At 62.0% G+C, this 19,860-nt stretch overlaps 2 protein-coding genes across 5 annotated transcripts; both read left to right on the top strand.

Annotated features, from left to right (window-relative positions):
* The first annotated feature begins 92 nt into the window (after positions 1–92).
* On the top strand, positions 93–15,044 carry HGS (hepatocyte growth factor-regulated tyrosine kinase substrate). 4 transcript variants are annotated; one of them, XM_032429676.1, is made up of 22 exons: positions 94–226; positions 1,764–1,848; positions 2,179–2,254; positions 2,627–2,719; positions 4,390–4,513; positions 5,727–5,779; positions 6,326–6,394; positions 7,059–7,183; positions 8,184–8,262; positions 8,329–8,427; positions 8,558–8,659; positions 9,207–9,245; positions 9,322–9,465; positions 9,561–9,620; positions 10,166–10,379; positions 10,752–10,924; positions 10,995–11,135; positions 11,220–11,397; positions 13,082–13,215; positions 13,291–13,410; positions 13,602–13,691; positions 14,059–15,044. In XM_032429676.1, the coding sequence occupies exons 1-22, from the start codon at positions 190–192 to the stop codon at positions 14,167–14,169; spliced, it is 2,346 nt and encodes a 781-aa protein (XP_032285567.1). In that variant the 5' UTR covers positions 94–189; the 3' UTR covers positions 14,170–15,044. The 4 variants fall into 4 exon arrangements, with proteins under 4 accessions (XP_032285565.1, XP_032285566.1, XP_032285567.1 ...); XM_032429678.1 differs by having other exon boundaries at positions 10,169–10,379; positions 14,059–14,835; XM_032429674.1 differs by lacking the exon at positions 14,059–15,044 and having other exon boundaries at positions 93–226; positions 13,602–13,967.
* Positions 15,045–16,044: 1,000 nt separating this feature from the next.
* On the top strand, positions 16,045–19,860 carry MRPL12 (mitochondrial ribosomal protein L12). The gene is made up of 5 exons (XM_032429679.1): positions 16,045–16,235; positions 16,863–17,049; positions 17,210–17,296; positions 19,224–19,358; positions 19,486–19,860. The coding sequence occupies exons 1-5, from the start codon at positions 16,162–16,164 to the stop codon at positions 19,600–19,602; spliced, it is 600 nt and encodes a 199-aa protein (XP_032285570.1). The 5' UTR covers positions 16,045–16,161; the 3' UTR covers positions 19,603–19,860.

Below are 19,860 nucleotides of genomic sequence, written 5' to 3' on the forward strand. Positions count from 1 at the left end.
AGCCTGCAGCCCAATCGGCGCACAGCGTCTGGGGCGAGCAGAAAAGCCCGCCTCCTCGCGGCTCGCGGCCCGGCCCTGCCCGGTGACGCGCGCGTGCGCGCGCCCTAGGCAAAGGCGGAAGCGGAAGTCGGGGGCGCGCCGGTTCGCAGCGGAGAGCGCAGCGGCGTCGGGTCGGGGTCCGGGGTCGCCATGGGGCGCGGTAGCGGCACCTTCGAGCGTCTCCTAGGTAACGCGGCCCCCGCCCCTCGCGGCTGGCCAGCGTCCCGGGAGCAGAGCCGGGGGGCGGCCGCGAAGCGACCGGGGCCCCGGAGCCCGGGGTGTGGGTGGGCGCGCCGGCGGTGTAGGGACCTGGCAGTCCGGGGCGCTGGGCGCGGGCTCCGACCCAAGTGGGTGAGGGTCAGCAGAGGGGCTGGGCCCGCGCTCGCGGCGACCGTGCTCGAGGCTCTGCTCCTGTGCCGAGGCGGGCAGGTCCCCAGGGAAAGGATCCCCCCCCCCCCCCCCCCGGAGCCACAAGCCTGACTGAGCGGGCCACGAGTCCTGAGTCATGGAAACGGGTCACTTAGTCAAATAGATCCCCTCCCCCCAAAAAATTCTAGGTTGCAGGGGAACCGAGGTTTGGGGAACCGAGGGTGCCCCAAACTTTGGGCTCCAAAGGGTGGAACCAGTAGTGTCCTCCCGGGGACCTGCCAGGCTCTTTGAGCGCTGCTTCCTTGGGAGGCAGGCAGCCCCGTGTCCCCACTGGCTCCCCCACTGGCTCCGGGAAGGCCCCGGTGGTTTAGGGAGGTGGTTTTTCTGTTTGTCAGATGTGGATAGCTGATCCTTTATGAGCTTTCTGGAGGTCACCAATTTTAGTAAGGGGAAGATGGATGTTTATGAGCATGCTCTCCACCCCCAATGCTACTGGGTGGGTTCTGTGTTTGCGGTGGGGGCTCTGGGTGCTCCAGTGGTTGGTCTGAGCCTGCCCTGCTTTTTCCTTGAATGTGGTTTTGGAGGAGACCTCATATGAGGCACCTTCCTTGTTCTGAGAACATGCATGCTGAGGGGTGGTTCAGCCCTCCAAAGATCAATCCAGAAGTTACTACCAGATCAGTACTATGTGTGGACGCACCTTATTAGACCCCCGGTGTGTCTCCAGGGAGGAGAGCCAGCAGGGCTGGGGGAGCAGAGCATAGTGTGTGTGGGCCAGCTGTGACGTGCAGAGAGCACAGGTGTTATTTGAAGAATACTTCCTGGAGGTCATTCCTGGCTTCATCCCACGAAACACTTGAAGCAGAAGACTGGAGTCCAGGCTGCATCTTCTCCAGCCTTGCCCCCGCTGAGATCTCATCGGACAGGTTAAACATGGGGAAAACCAGGGACTCAGGGATGAGGTGGCAGAGTGCAGTGTGAAACCCCGCCTGGCTTGGCCCGGCAAGCTCTGTGACTTTGGGCAGTGACCTCACTTCTCTGCTTCGTTGTCTTTGTTGTGAAGACGATGGGAATAGGACGTTGCTCAGGAGATTGTTTAAGAATTCGGTGATCACATAAAGCGTTTGGATCAAGTGTACAGCAGCTGTGCCGTTAGTATTTTTTAAGCTGTTTGCTTTTCTGGAAAGGATGGTACTCTCGTGATTATCGGGCATCAAGAGGATTTTCATGGGGTTTTCCATTCAGTCCAAATGTTTTAAATGGGAAGGAGGCGGTCCTTTCTCTGTTGCTGAGCTCTGGGGCCAACCAGGGAATCACAGAGGACAAGCTCCAGTAATGGTGTGTTTTTGCCGTAGACAAAGCAACCAGCCAGCTTCTGCTGGAGACCGACTGGGAGTCCATCCTGCAGATCTGTGACCTCATCCGCCAGGGGGACACACAGTAAGTGAGGAGGGTCTGTGCCTGCTCAGAAGCAAGGGGGTGGCAGCATGGCACTCCCAGCTTCCTTGGTGCCCACTGATGCTCCAGGATCCCGCAGTATCCTGCCCTGATGGACGTCGACCACATTAGGTCTTAGGAGGAGAGTTGAGTGGTCTCCGCGCTGGGGTTTTGGGGATCTGGGGACAAGGAAAGGGTTTTCTCTGTATTGCTTGGAGGTACTTAATGTTTGCTTGGGGATTTTGAAGACCAAAGGGTGGCAGAGGTTTTCTCAAGTTGGCTTTTAAGATGATATTTTTTTCTTTTTTCTTTTATCAACATTTCTTTTTTCAGAGCCAAATATGCCGTGAGTTCCATCAAAAAGAAAGTCAACGACAAGAATCCTCACGTGGCGTTGTACGCCCTGGAGGTAACTAGATCCCTGCACTCTGGCCACTTCAAGGGTTGCCGCCCCAGTGTCCAGACGGCAGAGACAGCGTGACCCTGGGGCCTTGCCCAGCTGCCTGGGGCGTGAGGGCAGGTAGGAGCAGCCCTGATGGAGGACAGTGCCTCAGCTGCCCCCCCTGAAGCTACAGACTCAGGGCCCTGAGGTTGACTCTGGTCTCTGTCCCTGGTGGTAAGAAATGGAGTTAGAAGGAGCACATACAGCGCTGGTTGCTGCCTGACTCAGAGCTGCCACGGGGACTCTGCTGATGGGCTAGGTTGCCTGAGGGGCCTGTCCAAGGCGGGTTCACCCTGGCTGGACCGGGGGCTCGAGACTTCCCTTCCTTGGGTCCTGCAGGTCATGGAGTCTGTGGTGAAGAACTGCGGCCAGACTGTCCATGATGAGGTGGCCAACAAGCAGACCATGGAGGAGCTGAAGGAGCTGCTGAAGGTGGGCCCTGGGGGGGAGGACACAGTTACCCCGAGGCCGTGCCTGTGCCTTTCTGGGGCTCTGCTGGCCCCTGAGGCGGTGGCAGGGCCAGGCAGGACTGAGGACAGGAAGGTGGGTGTTGGTGGTCCCCGAACCTCCCAAATCCCAGCTCGATGATGTTGGGGCTTTACCGGAAACGAACCGGAGTGCTGTGCTGGGGATGCTGAGGAGACCCTGCTCCTCCTGGGGGGTCAGGGGAGGCTTCCCGGGGGCAGGGCTGGGAGTCTCCCCGGGTTGCAGAGAAGGAGGGGAAGGAGCTGTGCACGTGTGGGTGGCTGTGAGCAGAGGGTGCGGCCAGAGGCCTGGGGGGAGCCCCGAAGGGCGGCTGGGTGGGTCCCACGTGCAGAGCCAGGATTCTGAGCAGGGAGATGTGTGAGTCCGACGTGCTTATGGAGGGAGGTTGGGGGGACACGACACAGCAGGGACACATTGGGGAGTGGGTTTCACACTCTGCATTTGTAGAGGGGGGACAGTCCTCCAGAGCCCCGAGAGATAATGCTGCACAGGCCACCATCCGTGGCCCCGCGGGCTGGCGCTGCCCACCTGCAGGGATTGTGATGTGGGTGGTGACACCAGCAGGTTGTGTGATGCAGAGAGGGCGGTATAGGGGTGCACCCGTCCCACAGGGGTGAGGCAGCCGGGGCGGCGGCCAAGGAGCGGAGCCCCAGACACAGTCTCTGCTCCATTGGGGGGCGGGGCCACAGCTTCCTGGCCTGTGTGGGTGTCCGTGGCCTCACGTGGCTGAGAGCCCATCTGGGACCTGAGCTGGGCCCTGACTGGGGGCCCTGCATCCAGGCTGAAAGAGCAGAAGGGTCAGACCCTTCGCTTCTCGTGTCCCGCAATTGTGTCCTGTTTGTGCTGCATGTGGTCTAAGCCAGTCAGTCCCCCCTTGGAGAGGGAGGGTCACGATAGGAAAGAGGGGTCCACCGACTGGACACGGATCACAGGAAAGAACCAGAAGCCTAGTGAGTGAGTCTAGTTGGCATCTCCCCGGAGCAGCTTTCTCATCCTGCCATCTTCCTGAGCGTCCCCGGGAGAGCTCTAGGCACGTGACTGATGATGCTCTAAGCTGGTGGAAGCGGTGGCTCTGCCCATGGGGCGGCTCCTGGGGCGGCCGCCCGCTTGCCCCCCTGCCCCCGCCCACCTAGGCTGGCCGTGGCCAGAGGAAAGGCGGCCAGCTGCACATCGCTCCCTCAGCACGGCTCTGGTGGGCGCTGCCTGATGGAGCCTGGCATTTGCTGGAGCCACACCGGCTTAGACTTGTGGGCCCCTGACATTGACCAAGCTCCTAGGGGCAGGGAAGGAAGAAGCAGGTGGTTATAGGGTAGTGGGTCTGGGGAACCGGACTTCGGGGCTTCCCCAGCTTTTCCCAGGGCATTAAAGAAAAGTCAGGCCCTGAGTGGGCACACCGCTGTGACAAGTTTGTCCTCAGGGACCGGGCTTCATGGAGGAGGGCTGGGCCTGGGTAATGGGTCCATGCATGACTCTGGTGCCCCATGCGTGGGGCCCTCCCTGCCTCTGCCCACCCCACATGGTCAGAGTGGTGCGGTCTTCCTGCAGCTTCCTCATGCTGAGACATCTCTGGTGTTCCATGTCTCTCATTCTCCTCCTCCGTTTTCGTTTCTATGCAGAGGCAGGTGGAAGTAAACGTCCGAAACAAGATTTTGTATCTGATCCAGGCCTGGGCTCACGCCTTCCGGAACGAGCCCAAGTACAAGGTGGTCCAGGACACGTACCAGATCATGAAGGTGGAAGGTGCGTTGGGTGGGGGCTGGGTGTGCACCCTGTGCGGGGCAGGGGGATAGCACCATACTGCATGACCGGCGGCGGTGGGAGCCTGCTCTGGGCTCTGGAGCCCCTGCCTTTCCCGACCTTACGCCCAGTCAGGGCAGGACAGGGGCATGTGGTGGACAACACACAAGTGAAAAGACTGAGCAGAGGAGCTAAGTCCGGAGTGTTGGGTCCTAGGAAGGAAGTAAAGCGGGGGCCCTCGCCTCTTGGGGGCTGATTTAGCGTGGGGGGTGGGAGGAGGCCTGGAGAGCAGGCAGCTCGTGTGCCAGACCTGAATGTGTAAACAAGCCAGCATCCTGTGGAGGACTCGCTTCTGAGGCCCCGGGGCCATCACAGACGGGACAAGGCACAGGAGGGACCAGCCTGCCAGAGCGGCTCAGGCGGGAGCTGGGGTGCCCCGAGAATGGCGGGAAATCCTGGGAGGGCTGTGACAGCTGGGGGACCTTTTCAAGGCCTCATCTGTGCTCCTCCCAGCTGCCACAGCGGCCACACAGATCTGCTGGGGCTTGGCGAGGAGGACAGCAGATTCAGACTGTAGTGCTCACGCTGGGGGGCACGGGGGGGGCTGGAGCGGCTCCCGCCTGTGCAAAGGCCCTGAGATGAAGCGTGGAGCAGGGGCGGCATCTGGTGGCTATGGGCGGGTTGGACCTCATGGAGACTTGTGATGAAGGTTCTGTCCGTGTCAGTGAGCTGGTCTCAGTCCCTCAATCCTGGACGTTGGACATGGGATGGCGGGTGTATGCTCGCATTCACTTTCCTGGGGAGACAGCCCAAAGCTTCATGGAATTTTCAAGGAGCCTGTGCCTCCAAAAAGCTTGGGAATCTGTTTTAAGAGTCCTGAGAGGTACAGTTGGCTGGGGTGTGGGGCCAGGAGCCGGACAGCAGGTCCAGGGAAGATCTGTGAAGCCTCGATGGGGTGCGAATGAGGCCAGGCCCCATGCCTTGGGATGGGGCGGCCCGCTCACACACCCAGGTGCCCTCGCCTGGTGCTGGGTCACTGAGCTTGCTGCCCGGGGCCTCTGGGCCTCCTTTTGTAGGTGTGCTTGGGGAGGTGGCTGCCCAGAGCTAGGACGTGGCTCCTGAAGGTCTCGGGGCAGACTGGGCAAGGACAGCTAAGGCTGTCAGGGCCCCGCATACCGGCGTGGCACTGGTGGTGACCGTGGTCTCCTTTCTCCAGGACACGTCTTCCCGGAGTTCAAGGAGAGCGACGCCATGTTTGCCGCAGAGAGAGTGAGTTCACGGGGTGCTGGCCATCTAGGAGTTCGGCTGCTTTTTTTTTTTAAGTTTATTTAAGTAATCTGTACAGCCAGTATGGGGCTCAAACTCACGACCCCGAGATCGGGAGCCACAGGTTCTTCCAGCTGAACTGGCCGGGCGCTCTGGGAGTTCGGCTGCTTTGAGGAAGCAGAAGGGAAGTCCCGGGTCCCGGCTTGTGGGGAACATCAGTGGGTGAGCTGCCGTTTTGTCTCAAAAACAACACGTATGGGACATGCAGCCGTGCCTCCGGGGGCTCAGTTTGGAACGCAGCTCAAGGTCCCTTCACGCTGCGGCTGACGGGTTCGCGTAGTTAAGACAAATACCGACCCCGAGCTGCAGGGGCTCCTGCAGTCACACCTTCAGAAAGGAGAGTGTGTTTGGGGTGGGCTCCTGCCTCCCATCTGCAGACTGGGACCTCAGCCCCTGAGCCCACACTGGGGTCTTGTCCCCTTTGTGGGAAACAGGGATCTTGGCCGGGAAGGTGGAGGCCATGCGATCCTGACTCTGCCTGCCCCCCAGGCCCCCGACTGGGTGGATGCTGAGGAGTGCCACCGCTGCAGAGTGCAGTTCGGGGTGGTGACACGCAAGGTGAGTGTGCCCGCCCCAGGGCCGACTCCACCCCCACCCCGGCTGTCCCCAGGGGGCCACTGAACCCACTCAGGATCCTTTTTTTCTTGGCTATGGCCTCATGGTGCAAGGAGCAGTTCCAGCTCCTAGCTCCGTGGTGAGCAGGGTCATCAAGGGGTCCCGAGCCCGGTGGTCTGTGCCGTCTGACAAAGCTTGGGCGCGGGTGCACCCCCCTGGGGACAGGAACGCTGCAAGCTTGGGGCTGTGGGAGGCTCGGGTGTGTGTTGCCGGGGCCCGCAGCCCCCTGGCTGCCTCTCGAGGCTAACAGCCTGTGCACTCGGGCCCTCGAGCCGCCACGTCCCTCCCTCCTGAAGCACAGACCACGATGGTGGAGGCTGAGGCCAGGGCTTCTGAGCAGACTCCCTGGACCTCTGTCAGCACAACCTCTTCTCTCCAAGCAACTCATGCGTGGTTCTTAGGAACTTTTGTTTTTAATTTGACTTCTTTCCCCCAAACGGTGGCTGCAGTTGAGAGCCTGGAAACGTGCCATTTCCCTAGGGTTTTTGTGGCCTCGCAGGCCTGCCGTCTGCCCACCCTGGGGGCCCGGCCTGGCGGCGTCTGCGGCGGGCAGTGGTGGGCAGGGGGGGCGCGAGGGGGCCGCGGCCTGACCCGCTCCATATTGCAGCACCACTGCCGGGCGTGCGGTCAGATTTTCTGCGGCAAGTGCTCCTCCAAGTGCTCCACCATCCCCAAGTTCGGCATCGAGAAGGAGGTGCGCGTGTGCGAGCCCTGCTATGAGCAGCTGAACAGGTGGGTGCCCTGCTGGGGGCCCTGGGGGCCCGGGTGTGCTCCCTGAAGCCGGGCTGCTGCTCCTGGCCGTCTGGGGGCAGGGCTGGGACCTGCCAGCCAGCTGCTGGGGGTTGTTGTTTGGTTTGTCTGCTTTTTAACTTCTTAGCTTGGAAGTAAAACTTAGAGAAAAGATGCAGGCGTGGGAAGCAGACCCTGCGGGGTGCGGCCTCCTCCCGGGTCCCTCGGTGTTGACACGGCCTTGTGGGCGATTGGCTCAAGCGCATGGTCTTCCTTCCCCATCTGCACGGGTGTTCCCGCGTATCTTGTTCATTCTGAAGCTCTGAGAGTGAGCTGCGGGTACCCCGTCCCCGAACCCGCCGTGTGCATTTCCCAAGAAGCGTGTACTCCTGAGAGCACAGCAGAGCTGTCCGGCCAGGACACGTGATGTATGCTTTGTGTTTCCGTCTGGTTCCAGCAAGTCCCAGTCATGTCCTGCGGCAGTCTTGCCCCCGCCAGGCCCGCCCAGGCCCCCGGCACACGGCAGGTGGCTGTCACTGCACTCCCGTGACCCAGATCTCCATGCAGCCTCTTTGTCCCGACGTGTGCGTTTCTCAGGGGCCTGGGCTGGTGTGGCGCCCCCCTTGGTTTGGGTCTGGGGCCTTGTGGTTAGAGTCAGGTTGTGCGTTCCCAGGATGAGGCTGTCCCTCTCCGTGCAGCCGCTCTGGGGGCCCGTGCTGTCCGGCTCCCAGTGTCAGCAATGGGAACTCCTCCCTCGGTTAGGTGGTGCCTCCAGGCCGCTCCCCTGGAAAGTTCCTTTCCCGTGGTTGAACCTTATTTCCAGGAGAGGGGGCTGGGGCTTAGGCCAGGTGACCTGCCCGGGGTCCCACGTCCCAGAGGCGACAGAGCTGCTTTGAGGGACCAGTTTTTCTCCAGAGCGTGGCCTGTGGCACTGTCGTCGTTCTGTGGGGATGCTGGGGGCCGGGGGATGGTGCTCAGCCACCCAGTGTCCTCTCGCTTCCAGGAAAGCAGAAGGAAAGGCGTCGTCCACAACGGAGCTGCCCCCGGAGTACCTGACCAGCCCCCTGTCCCAGCAATCCCAGGTACTGGCCCCGGGTCCCTGGGGGTGCCTTGTCCCCAGGCCCTGCTCACAGCCTGTCTGTTCCTAGCTGCCCCCCAAGCGGGATGAGACGGCCCTGCAGGAGGAGGAGGACCTGCAGCTGGCCCTGGCTCTGTCACAGTCGGAAGCCGAGGAGAAGGAGAGGATGGTGAGCTGGAGGGGAGCTCCCCTGGGCCAGGTGCGCCGGGCTTGGGGGGTGCGCCGAGATGTTTGGGGAGGGCAGAGGAGTGTGGTAGGTCAGCCCCCTTGCACCGGGACCCTTCCTGCCTCTCCCGCAGAGACAGAAGTCCGCATATGCCGCTGCCACATACCCCAAGGCAGAGCCCGTGCCCGTGGCCTCGTCGGCGCCCCCGGCCAGCAGCCTGTACTCTTCGCCTGTGGTGAGCACCCTCCCGGCCTGGGCCACACTTCGGTGCGGGAGGGTGGGAGGGCTGCCCCAGAAAGGATGGCCTGATGAAGCTGGGGAAGGTGAAGGTCCAGCCTAGCCTTCCCCAGCCCTCCGCTCCAGGTCGGGGTTCTCTGTAGGGGAGGATGACACTGGGAAGGTTGGAGACCTCCCCAGAGTGAGAGGAGGCGGGCAAACCCTGGGCTCGAAGGTGGCCTGCCTTTTTCTGGCCTCAGTCCTCTCTGTAAATAAGGGGGTGGGTGGCAGGTGAGACAGAAGGTTCAGGAAGTCATGGCGAGCTCTGCGGGGTCTGGGTGGGGCCGGGTGGCTGAGGGCCTAAGAACAGTCCACCGTTGGGACCGGAGGTGTGGTTGCCAGGAAGGCTGGCGGGATACTGCCCTGCGCCTTGTTCAGAGACTGGCCAGCGCCTGGGGTCCACTGTCACCGTGGTGGCATCCCAGCCTCCCGAGCGACGGCCTGGGAGGAGCTGGGCACATGTTTGAGCCCATGGGTCACTGCTGCTCTGGTCTGTGTCTCCCCAGACCTCGTCGGCGCCGCTGGCTGAGGACATCGACCCCGAGGTGAGGGTGCCCCCACGTGCAGTGCTTTCCCCTGCTGCTCCCTGGCCCTTGGGAGTGACCCTTGCTGTGTGCGCAGCTCGCCCGGTACCTCAACCGGAACTACTGGGAGAAGAAGCAGGAGGAGGCCCGCAAGAGCCCTACCCCGTCCGCACCCGCGCCCCTGACGGAGCCGGCCGCCCCGCCCGTGGAGGGGCATGCAGTCCCCGCCAACGCGCTGGAGGTGCACTGCTCTCAGCACTCCTGGCCCACAGTCCTGTTTGGGGGGGGGCCTGGGACAGGCCGGATGACCCCCTCACTCTCTCTGTCCTCTTCCAGACTCCCCTCCCGGAGCCAGACTCTCAGCCCATAGCTCCCTCCGGCGGCCCCTTTGGTGAGGTAAGCTGTGGTTCCCTCATGGGCCCCGCACAGGCAGCTCTCCTGATGGGGCTGAGCCCTGCCCACAGCGACCTCCCAGGGGCAAGCCATTCCAGCCCAGAACTCTCGATGGAACATCTCTGGGTTGGCTGGCTGTGGTCCACAACTTGGCCACTTGCTGCCTAGAATGGATCGGAATATCCTAGGGCAGCCCAGAATCACCTGGATGAGTCCTTGTTCTGTCCTGGGGTTTCTGGGCTCTGTTGGTCATTGGACTGAAAGACCGGGGCCTCTTTGAGGGAGGCAGGTCCCCTGCAGGGTAGGGGCAGAGGGGCTGTGAGCCAGGCTGCCCGAGCTCCAACCAGCTCTGTCCTGGCCAGTGCCACGCCCAAATGCAAGAGTTAAGCCTCCTCGGGCCTCAGTGTTTGCATTTGTCAAAGGGTGCCCCCTCATAGCACCACTGGGAGGATCGAGTCCTGCGCAGAAAGGCCAGGGCTCAGTGCCTGGAGTGGTGGGTGGTGCCCCGCCCAAGGGGCTGCTCCGCAAGAGCCCCCACCTGCCCCCAGCAGCAGTACCAGAACGGGGAGTCGGAGGAGAGCCATGCGCAGTTCCTGAAGGCCCTGCAGAATGCCGTCACCACCTTCGTCAACCGCATGAAGAGCAACCACGTGCGGGGCCGCAGCATCACCAACGACTCGGCCGTGCTGTCCCTCTTCCAGTCCATCAACAGCATGCACCCCCAGCTGCTGGAGCTGCTCAACCAGCTGGACGAGCGCAGGCGTAGGTGCCACAGTGCCCGGGGGGCCCTCAGCACGGTGTCGTGTGAGCATCTGTGCTGGCCGCTCGCTGTGGGCACGGAGAAGGGCCTCGGTGGGACTACCCCGAGGGCGGCAGCTTCTCAAGAGTCCTTCTCTGGGCCGTGGGCAACGCGGGAGGTGGTCTCTGCGATGCGAAATGTCCCACTAAGCATAGGACCATCGGCTCCAGGAAGAATCCCACCCCCAGCCTGACCCTGGGAGCCTAGATGCCCGCTGTGCCCTGCAGACAGGCGCTTGGCTGGGTGAGGGCAGGCCTGGTGGCCAGAGCCCGGCCCTGGGCAGCCAGTGCTTCCCTCCCACGCCCCGCACTCCTGGCACTGCCCTCTCCCCTCAGTATACTACGAGGGGCTGCAGGACAAGTTGGCGCAGATCCGCGATGCCCGGGGGGCACTCAGCGCCCTGCGGGAGGAGCACCGGGAGAAGCTTCGCCGGGCAGCTGAGGAAGCCGAGCGCCAGCGCCAGATCCAGCTGGCCCAGAAGCTGGAGATCATGCGGCAGAAAAAGCAGGTGTGGTGGCCGGCCCCACCTGGGGGGTGCCGCGGTCGTGGACAGGCCTGACGGTGCCCTGTGCCCACAGGAGTACCTGGAGGTGCAGCGGCAGCTGGCCATCCAGCGCCTGCAGGAGCAGGAGAAGGAGCGGCAGCTGCGCCTGGAGCAGCAGAAGCAGACCATCCAGATGCGTGCCCAAATGCCCGCCTTCTCCCTGCCCTACGCCCAGGCACGCACCCACCCCAGGCCCACCCCTAGCCAGGGGCTGCGGCCACCGAGGACTGCCCTGACCGCCGTCTCTCTTTGTCCCCAGCTCCAGGCCATGCCCGCGGCCGGGGGCGTGCTGTACCAGCCCTCGGGCCCAACAAGCTTCCCGGGCACCTTCAGCCCCGCAGGCTCAGTGGAGGGCTCCCCCATGCACACGGTGTACATGAGCCAGCCGGCCCCCGCCGCCAGCAGCCCCTACCCCAGCATGCCTGGGGCCGGAGCAGGTAATGGGGTGGGCGCAGGTGTCCAGCAGCCAAGATGAGCTCCAGGCTACTATTTTTTCCTTTGTTTTTATTTCGCTGTAATTTCAGTTTTACAGAAAAGTTAAACGGTACAAAGGGTTTCTAGATTTCCCAAACGATGTTTCATTACATTTGCACTCTCCCTTCATACGTGCAGCCGTGTGTGCGCACACATACGTGGACTTTTTTCCCTGAATCTTTTTTTTTTTTAAGATTTTATTTATTTGAGAGAGAGAGCATGAACACAAGCCGGGGGGAGGCAGAGGGAGAGGGAGAAGCAGGCTCCCCACTGAGCAGGGAGCCCGATGCGGGGCTCGATCCCAGGACCCTGGGACCATGACCTGAGCTGAAGGCAGACGCTTAACGACTGAGCCACCCAGGCGCCCTCCCTGAACCTTTTTAGAGTGGGTGGCGGCTACGACGCCCTTTGCTGCTAGCGCGGTCAGCGTGTGACCTCACCTGTCGCCGGGTTCAGCTCTCCCACACCGTCCCAGTAACACCCCTTGTGCAGATAGGAAGCCCCATGGCTGTTGTCTTTAACTGTTTGGCTGCTTTTCATCTTTGATCGAGAACGTTCTTTCTCTGCCTTTGTGTTCATGACACTCCTCAAAGAGCACTGGCCTGCTGTCTTGCAGACCAGCCCTCACTGGGTCGTGTCTGGTCTTTGTGGTTGGGTTTTGACCGGCCATCCTGGGCGCTGGAGTGTTCAGCAGGAGGGCACAGCCGGCTGCTGGCCCGAGGCGTGCAGGCGGCCTCCCGGGGTTCCTGCGAGGGCCTGGCCGTCCGGTGGCAGCAACCACTCAGTCGGGACGAGACTTGCACACATCCTTGTTCTTCCTCAGTTGTCACCTGCTAGCTTTAGAGTCTTCTCCGTCGTGTCTGAGGCTGTCATAACGTTTGTCACCCAGTGACTTTTTCATCTCGTTCCTCTCTTGTGGGTCCGTTATTTTTTCACTGTAAGGAAGCACTTTTCCTTCTCTTTACTCTTTCGTCATTTACATCCACATGGACCCATTTTATTCAAATTTCACAATTGGTTTCACGGCTCAGATGGTCCCAGGTGTGGCCGGCTCCTGGGCCATCTACCCACATTCTGTGTTCACATTGTCGCTGCTCAGCCCTGGAGGCAGCCCCTGTCCAGGGAGCCGCTGGTCCTGGAAGTGGGGGTTGTTCAGCACCTGGGGCCCGGGTGTGCTTTGCGTGCCAGGCCCTCGCGGCAGCCCGCGAGGACGTGTACACACACACAAGGCTCGTCTGCGGACGGCAGACCTGGGCTCGGTGATCCGGCACGGGGCTTCCTCCCCTCTCCGTGCCTGTATCCTCCCCACATTGGCTGCTCTGTTCGTTCCTGGAGTACACAGAAAGTGGTTTCGGGAAAGCCAGCCCGAGCCCCTGGGGAGAGGTCCTCCTGACTGGGCTCACTAGGTCTGTAGTCCTCTGTCTTCAGGCCCTGAGTTTCAGAAGGTGCGAGAGCTCGTTTCCCCCGCCCCTCCCGTGCTGTCCTGTTACACCCCGTCGATAGTTTGGTTCATTTCTTCTGATTGCATTCAGCACTAGAGCTTCTCTCCCATCTTTGTTTTCTTTTCCTTTTGTGAGAATGTGAAATGTGAACTTGGTTCCAGAAGTCACTCTGCAGGGTAGTGAGCTTGCTCCTCTCCCTCCGTAGATCCCGGCATGGTGAGCGCCTATATGTACCCAGCAGGGGCCACCGGGGCGCAGGCAGCGCCCCAGGGCCCCACCGGGCCCACCGCCAGCCCCGCCTACTCGTCCTACCAGCCTACTCCGACCCAGGGCTATCAGGTAGGTGGGCAGGGCCGGCTCCCTTCTCCAGCAAGGGCCCGCAGCCCTTCTCCCATCACACACTTCCCTCCACAGAACGTGGCCTCCCAGGCCCCCCAGAGCCTCCCGGCCATGTCCCAGCCTCCGCAGTCCGGCGCCATGGGCTACATGGGGACTCAGTCGGTGTCCATGGGTTATCAGCCTTACGGCATGCAGGTGAGAGACCGCGTGCGGTGTCCACGTGGAAAAGAGGCTGGGGGAGGGCTGGGCAGGCCCTGGCCTCCTGCCCAACCCCCCTCCCCACCGGGAGGCTCTCCTAGCTGGTGGGCATTTGATTTTCCAAGTCAGAAACGCTCCTGTATTGGCATACAGGGCTCCTTCACGTGGGGTTCGCTTCATTTTCACAGAGTCTCATGAGCACCCTCCCCAGCCAGGACGCACCTCTGCCGCCCCCGCAGCAGCCCTACATCGCGGGGCAGCAGCCTATGTACCAGCAGGTGAGCGCCTCCCGGGGCTGCCGGCGGCTCGGCTCGAGGACGATGGTGGGGCTGTCCTGGGAGGAGCCCGTGCAGGCCAGGACTGCTTCCCAGCCGGCACATGCAGCCACGCACACAGATGTCCAGACCACGCGTGTGCTCAGCCCCGTGGACACTGGTCGGGAACTCCTGGGGTCGCCGCTGGGGCAGGACGAGAACAGGGAACCCACGACAAGGTGGGAGGAGGGAGGCCTGGCGTGGACTGGGCTTTGCCAGGACTGAGCACTAACTAAGGCCGAGACCAGGGTGGAGCGTTCTAGAGAGAAGCTGTTGGGGGAAGGCCGGGGTCTGGGGAAGGAGGACTGATGGTTCCTGTGCCTTCCCCCAGATGGCGCCCTCCGGGGGACCCCCCCAACAGCCACCCCCCGTGGCCCAGCCGCCACCTGCACAGGGCCCTCCGGCGCAGGGCAGTGAAGCCCAGCTCATCTCGTTTGACTGACCGCAGCCAGAGCGCGCCATCCAGAACACTACAGTTCTCTGAACCACCGCCTCCGTCTCTAACTAGCGTCGTCCTGCCTCGCTCTCCTCTTACTGCCATGTCACTAGTGTCCCTGCTGCGTGCAGGGGGTGGCCCTTCACCCTGGCCCCCGCCCTCTGTCCTCTCCCGCGGACTCCTCATGCCCCCGGGCCGCACCCTCCTCCCCATCTCCCTGAGTTGGTCTCGGACTTCTTTCCCCAGGGCTGGGCCTCGGAGGGTGGGAGGGAAGGATCTTCTCCGAGAGGGAGCCTTCAGGCCCCGTGTGTCAGGTCCTGTGAGGGCTGGCTGGAGTGGGCCCCCCATCTGCACCCGGGAGACCGCATGGCCTGTGGTCTGACGTGTGTGCGTGCTTTCCAGAGCCCTCTGGCGTGGCCCCCTGCGGTCAGCATGCACTCCTGGCCCTCACGGGAGGGTGGGGGCTCGTCGCCAGCTTCTCTGCTTCTGAGCTGCCATCTCATCCAGTGCCCTGAGTAGACGGAATGGAACACTGATAATAAAATGTCTTTCGACAAGTATCGGTGTCTGTTCAGAAGGAAGGTGGTGGGCAGCTGGTGCAGCTCTGGACAGGGGCGAGTAGGCACATGCCTGTGGGCCAGCCTGTCCCGAACCAAGCCTGGTTCCACGGTCGGTGTCGAGGGGTGGGCACTGCTCTGGCAGCAGCTGCAGATCTGAGCCTTCCCTGAGACAGCACACGGAGCTGTGCCCTTGGGGAGCCCAGCAGCAGTCCTCCCCATCTGGCCCTGCTCTACCCTGACTCCTCGAAGACTTGCAACGCCCGAGGATGAGTGTGATTCTACACCAGAGTCTGGAAGAAAGTCCTTATCATAGTGTAGACTCAGCCCCTCGTAACCAGAGTTCAGAACATTTCACACACTTTAAAGATCTCGTAGGTGACCCCAGCATTAGTTCTTCTGTGAAGAAATGGACTAGTTTACTAGGCAGAGAGGCTCTCTGAGCTCAGGCCAAAGGCAGGGCCAGGACAGCAGAAGGTCGCCAGGCAGAGGACGGCTCTGCCCTCTCGATTTGATGTAACAAGCGCTGCTCCGTGCCCGGCTCTGGAGCAGCAGAGGCTGAAGCCTGTAAAGAGCAAAGACCCAGGAGCCTCACGGCGGATGTCGTCAGCGGGGCCGGGGAGGCACCCCCCGTGCACAACGGAAAGGCAGGCGTTCAGGCAGCTGGACACAGAGCCAGGGCTGCTAAGTTCTCTTCTCCCAGGCGAACCGCTAGCCCTCCCGCCCGCGACCCCATCCCTCGACCCTTCCCGGCTCAATCACAACCCTCAGCCACGCCGTCAGCGGAGAATCCCGAGTTCAACCGCCCAGACGCGCGGGCCCAGGACGCGGGCCTCGCTCCCGGGGCGGCACGGACCGGCAGAACACGTGCCCCGCGCTGGCGCGAGAGGCAGCCCTCCAGCGGGAGGAGGGAAGCGAGGAGAAGGCTGCCCAGAGGGCGGCGGGAGCTCTCGGCGCCAGGGGAGCCCAGGCGCGGGCGGCCAGGGAGGGCGTCACGAGCCGGAACCGCTGTCGGCCGGCGCAAGGCTTCGGCAGGTGTCGGGGAGTAGGGGTCACTGCACTGTCGCCCCGGCCGGCACCGCCTCCCCAAGCCTCGGCCTTCTCTGGCCTTCGTTCGCCTAGCGAGGACGGGGCCCCAACAACTCAGCGACCTGCCCCAGGGGCCCGACCCCGACTCCCGGCCGCCACCAACGAGCCTCTGCGCCTGCGCGGCTCGCCGTCTTGTGGGTAATCTCTGGGAGCGAGAGGAAGCCAGCGCTAGAGCGTCCGCTCCAACTCGTTTCCCCGGCGGCCTCCTGGACTAGAGCGTCCTGACACAGCTCGAATGCTCGGCGGCCCCGGCGGCTAGAGCGGCCTTACTCAGCTCGTATGCTCGGCGGTCCCGGCGGCTAGAGCGTCCTCCTCCTGGGGAGCCGCGTGTGACCTTCCCGCCCGCGGACCGATGCTGCTGGCGGCCGCTCGCCCCCTTTGGGGGCCGTGTCTCGGGCTTCAGGGAGCTGCGCTCCGTCTCGCCAGGTACCGCGGTCAGCCGAGGGCTGGAGGGTGGCAGGGTCGGGGCCCGAGGCCGGCAACTGAGGGTGCAGGTTGGGGGCGGCGTCCGCGCGCGGCAGGCGGGATGTCACCCCGACTCGTCGGGTCCCGGCGCAGGTGGGCGTCACGAGGGCCCCCCCCCACTCCGCCGACTCCTTACCCCCGCGGGCTGCTGAGTGTGCTAGGGGTGGCCTCAGATGACCGTGCACATGTCCCTGCCCCTCCCCGGGCCTCAGTTTCCCCCGCAGCCCCAGTGACGTGGTAGGGCTTCCATCAGTGGGTCCGGCGTTGTGCCGCCCGAGGGCCCCAGATTCTGAGAGGCTTAGTGTAGCAAAATGCATTCAAGTTACTGTCCTGCTCCCTTGGGCCGATAGTTTTTTCGACCCGGAAGCTAACGTTGTGGGTAGCATGTCTGCACGTACTCGCGTGGATTTCTAAGGCTCGTTGAAGAATTTAAGGTAGCTGGGAAATCCCCTTATCCTCGTGGACCCTGGAATCTGAGAACCCCCGGGTTGGGACCAAGGAGCTAGACCTGAGCTCATAGTGCCTACCCGCCTGGTCTGTGTCACCCGCTTGTGCCAGTCTGACAGCCTTGTTTGAATGGGGGGCTAGGAAACAGGTGCCCCATGTCTGCGCTGTGCGGCTGATGAGATGTGGCGGCCATCGAATGGGGGAGGCCCTCGCCGGTGCACCCCTGGATAACGCGCCCAAGGAGTATCCCCCCAAGATCCAGCAGCTTGTCCAGGACATCGCCAGCCTCACACTCCTGGAGATCTCAGATCTCAACGAGCTTCTGAAGGTATCACAAGCCCAGGCCTGTGTCTTGTTCTTGGTATATTTGGGGAGCGCAGTAAATTGTCCGAAGCGTGCTCCCTGAGTATGAGGACTGTGCCAGCCTTGTGTGGGTGTCTTCGAACGTGACGGGCAGCTACTGAGACTGCTCTCCCTTCTCCCTGCAGAAAACACTGAAGATCCAGGATGTTGGACTCATGCCGATGGGCGGCACGATGCCCGGAGCTGCCCCTGCCGCAGCAGCACCCCCCGAGGTGGGCGCAGGCCAGGGTCCCATGCAAAAAGGTTTTCCTCTGGTGCCACCACGTCACGTGGCCAGATTTCTCTCATTGTCCCTCATCTTGAGCCTGCATCAGCCAACACATCCCGCAAAGCTGTGTGTGCTGGCTGTGGGCCACCTGCAGCCTCCGTGGGACCACCTTCCTGCCGAGGATGTGCAGATCCCTGCCCACGTGGAGACCATGTTTCTGGTGGAGGGAAATTGGCGATAAACCAAATAAGAAGAAAAAGAAAAATTTTATTGAATAGCGGAACATGATAAGTGATGTGGGAAAAACGTAGGGAAGAAGCTTAAGGGGAGGGGAGGGTTACAATTTCCAGGGAGGCCACAATAAGGAGGTGGCAGTGTGGGGGAGATTTGAGGAATACAGGAAGAGAGCAGGGCATTCCCAGCAGAGGGCCGGCGGGCACGAGAGCCGTGGGGCATGGCCAGGGCTGGAGCAGAGGTGGGGCAATGGGCAGGTTTCGTCTCCGCGACGAAACCAGCCGACCTGAAGCCATGCGCTAGTTTGTTACGGTTTTTGTCTGTTTCTGGTTTGGTGGGAGGCTGTTGCACTTGCTGTTGGGAAAATTCCAAAGTTATCGACAAGTGCAAAGAACAACCTGTATATGTATCACCCGGTGTCCATGACGATTAAGGTTCTGCCGTGTTTACTTCGCTTGTCCCTTGAAGCTTAAGGCACGTGTGTGGTCTGTCCTTTCTCTGTGTGCTCCAGCACATATCTCTAAACACAGGTGTTTTCTTAACGTAGCCACGAGCCATTTGTACGACCAACGTCATTAACAGTGATTTTCTCGCTCAGTCTGTTCAGATTTAGCTAATGGTCCCAGACTTTTTAGCAGTTGGTTTACCCCAGTCTAAGCACTGTGTGTTGCGTGTGGTCACTGGGTCTCTGCAGTCTGGCTCCCGTCCTCAGTCCCCTTTCCCTGGCCATCCCTTACTACAGAATCCAGGTCAGGGGTCCCGTGGGGTGTCCCACGTCCCAGATGTGTCTGATGGTTCCAGTGGTATCAGCTCCACTCCCCCATCTGCTGGGAACTGGTAGCTTCACAGGCTGGTGAGATTCAGGCTGAACATTTGGGGCAAAGGAGAGATGGAGTTCCTCTGAACTTCATTGTGGAAACTGGAACGCTTCTGAGAATGAAGGGATACTGTCAATAATTGGGGGGCAGGGGGCGCCTGGGTGGCTCAGTTGGTTAAGCGTCTGCCTTCGCTCAGGTCATGATCCTAGAGTCCCAGGATTGAGCCCCACATCGGGCTCCCTGCTCCGCGGGAAGCCTGCTTCTCCCTCTCCCTTTGCTGCTTCCCCTGTGCTCTCTATCAAAAATAAAATCTTTAAAAAAATAATAATAATTGGGGAGCAGATCTAAAGCAGGACTGCCCCAGGCTGCCGGGCCACATGGCCCCTGCCCCATGGGGGTGCTGTGTCTTCAGCTGTGACAGCTCTGTCGGCCTCGTCCTCCCGTCGTCGGTCACTCGGCGAAGGTGGGGCTGCGGCTGCCTGTCTGTCATCCACACGCGATTCGGGGCTTGGCTGAGGATGACAAGGGCACTGCTTTCCTGAAACGCTGTTGGATAAGAGCTGTCGGTGTCAGTCTGCCTGTCCCACGATTACAGCTTTGAAGGGAAAGGGAACTTGAGCGGGTGGATGAGGGGAGGCAGATTCAGAACCGCCTCTGGGGAGAAGGCAGCGTTCTGGCCAGGGAGCCAGGTCTCAGCTGGGGAGCGTGGGAGGGAGGGAGGCTCCAGGCGGTCAGCCCCGAGCCCAGCAGGCCTGGTGCGCCTCCGGCTGGAGCTGCAGGCCTGGCTGGCCTCGCTTTGGGGCGTGGGGGTGACAGGACAGGGTGGCCCAGGAGCGGATGTGCCCACTTCGCCCCGTGCTTCGTCTCTCCCTCTCCCAGGTGGCAGAAGAAGACATCCCCACACAGAAAGAACAGACACATTTCGCTGTGCGCCTAACAGAGGCAAAGCCCGTGGACAAAGTGAAGCTGATCAAGGAAATCAAGAACTACGTCCAGGGCATAAACCTCGTCCAGGTGAGCTCCGTGCCTCACGGGCCTCTCCCTGCTGTCCCCACCACGCGAGCGGTTCTGGGACTGGCCCCTTCTGGGGCAGGTGGGTTGCGGCCACCCAGGCCCCATTCCTGACTTTGCTGTGTGGCAGGCAAAGAAGCTGGTGGAGTCCCTGCCCCAGGAGATCAAGGCCAACGTCGCCAAGGCTGAGGCGGAGAAGATCAAGGCAGCCCTGGAGGCGGCGGGCGGCACCGTGGTTCTGGAGTAGGCTGCTCTGGGGACTGGTGGACAAGGGTCCCTGGGACCCGGGCGAGGCGCCCCCGACTGGGACCCGCTGGTGGGAGCAGCCTCCGAACAGAACTACGGCACTGGCACCCCTGGGCCAATTCCGTTCTGGGACGGGCGGATGGACCTGCTGAGCCTGGGGGCGCGGCCCCTGCGTGAGCACCAGGGAGACGGACTCTAGAACATACCGCGGTCAACATGCACCCCCTGGTGGCCACTGAGAAAAATACATTGTTTGGGC

Source organism: Phoca vitulina, unplaced genomic scaffold (genome assembly GCF_004348235.1).
Source record: "Phoca vitulina isolate PV1807 unplaced genomic scaffold, GSC_HSeal_1.0 scaffold41, whole genome shotgun sequence".
NCBI classification, from domain to species: domain Eukaryota; kingdom Metazoa; phylum Chordata; class Mammalia; order Carnivora; family Phocidae; genus Phoca; species Phoca vitulina.

What these genes read in the sequence shown, in the direction of transcription:
- HGS (XM_032429674.1), top strand. Translation starts at nt 190, where the DNA reads ATGGGGCGCGGTAGCGGCACCTTCGAGCGTCTCCTAG. An exon ending in TGCTATGAGCAGCTGAACAG is followed by an intron (nt 7,184 to 8,183) that starts GTGGGTGCCCTG and finishes TCTCGCTTCCAG; the next exon opens with GAAAGCAGAAGGAAAGGCGT. An exon ending in TCTCCCTGCCCTACGCCCAG is followed by an intron (nt 11,136 to 11,219) that starts GCACGCACCCAC and finishes CTTTGTCCCCAG; the next exon opens with CTCCAGGCCATGCCCGCGGC.
- MRPL12 (XM_032429679.1), top strand. Translation starts at nt 16,162, where the DNA reads ATGCTGCTGGCGGCCGCTCGCCCCCTTTGGGGGCCGTGTCTCGGGCTT. An exon ending in GCTGCGCTCCGTCTCGCCAG is followed by an intron (nt 16,236 to 16,862) that starts GTACCGCGGTCA and finishes ATGGGGGGCTAG; the next exon opens with GAAACAGGTGCCCCATGTCT. An exon ending in CCGCAGCAGCACCCCCCGAG is followed by an intron (nt 17,297 to 19,223) that starts GTGGGCGCAGGC and finishes TCCCTCTCCCAG; the next exon opens with GTGGCAGAAGAAGACATCCC.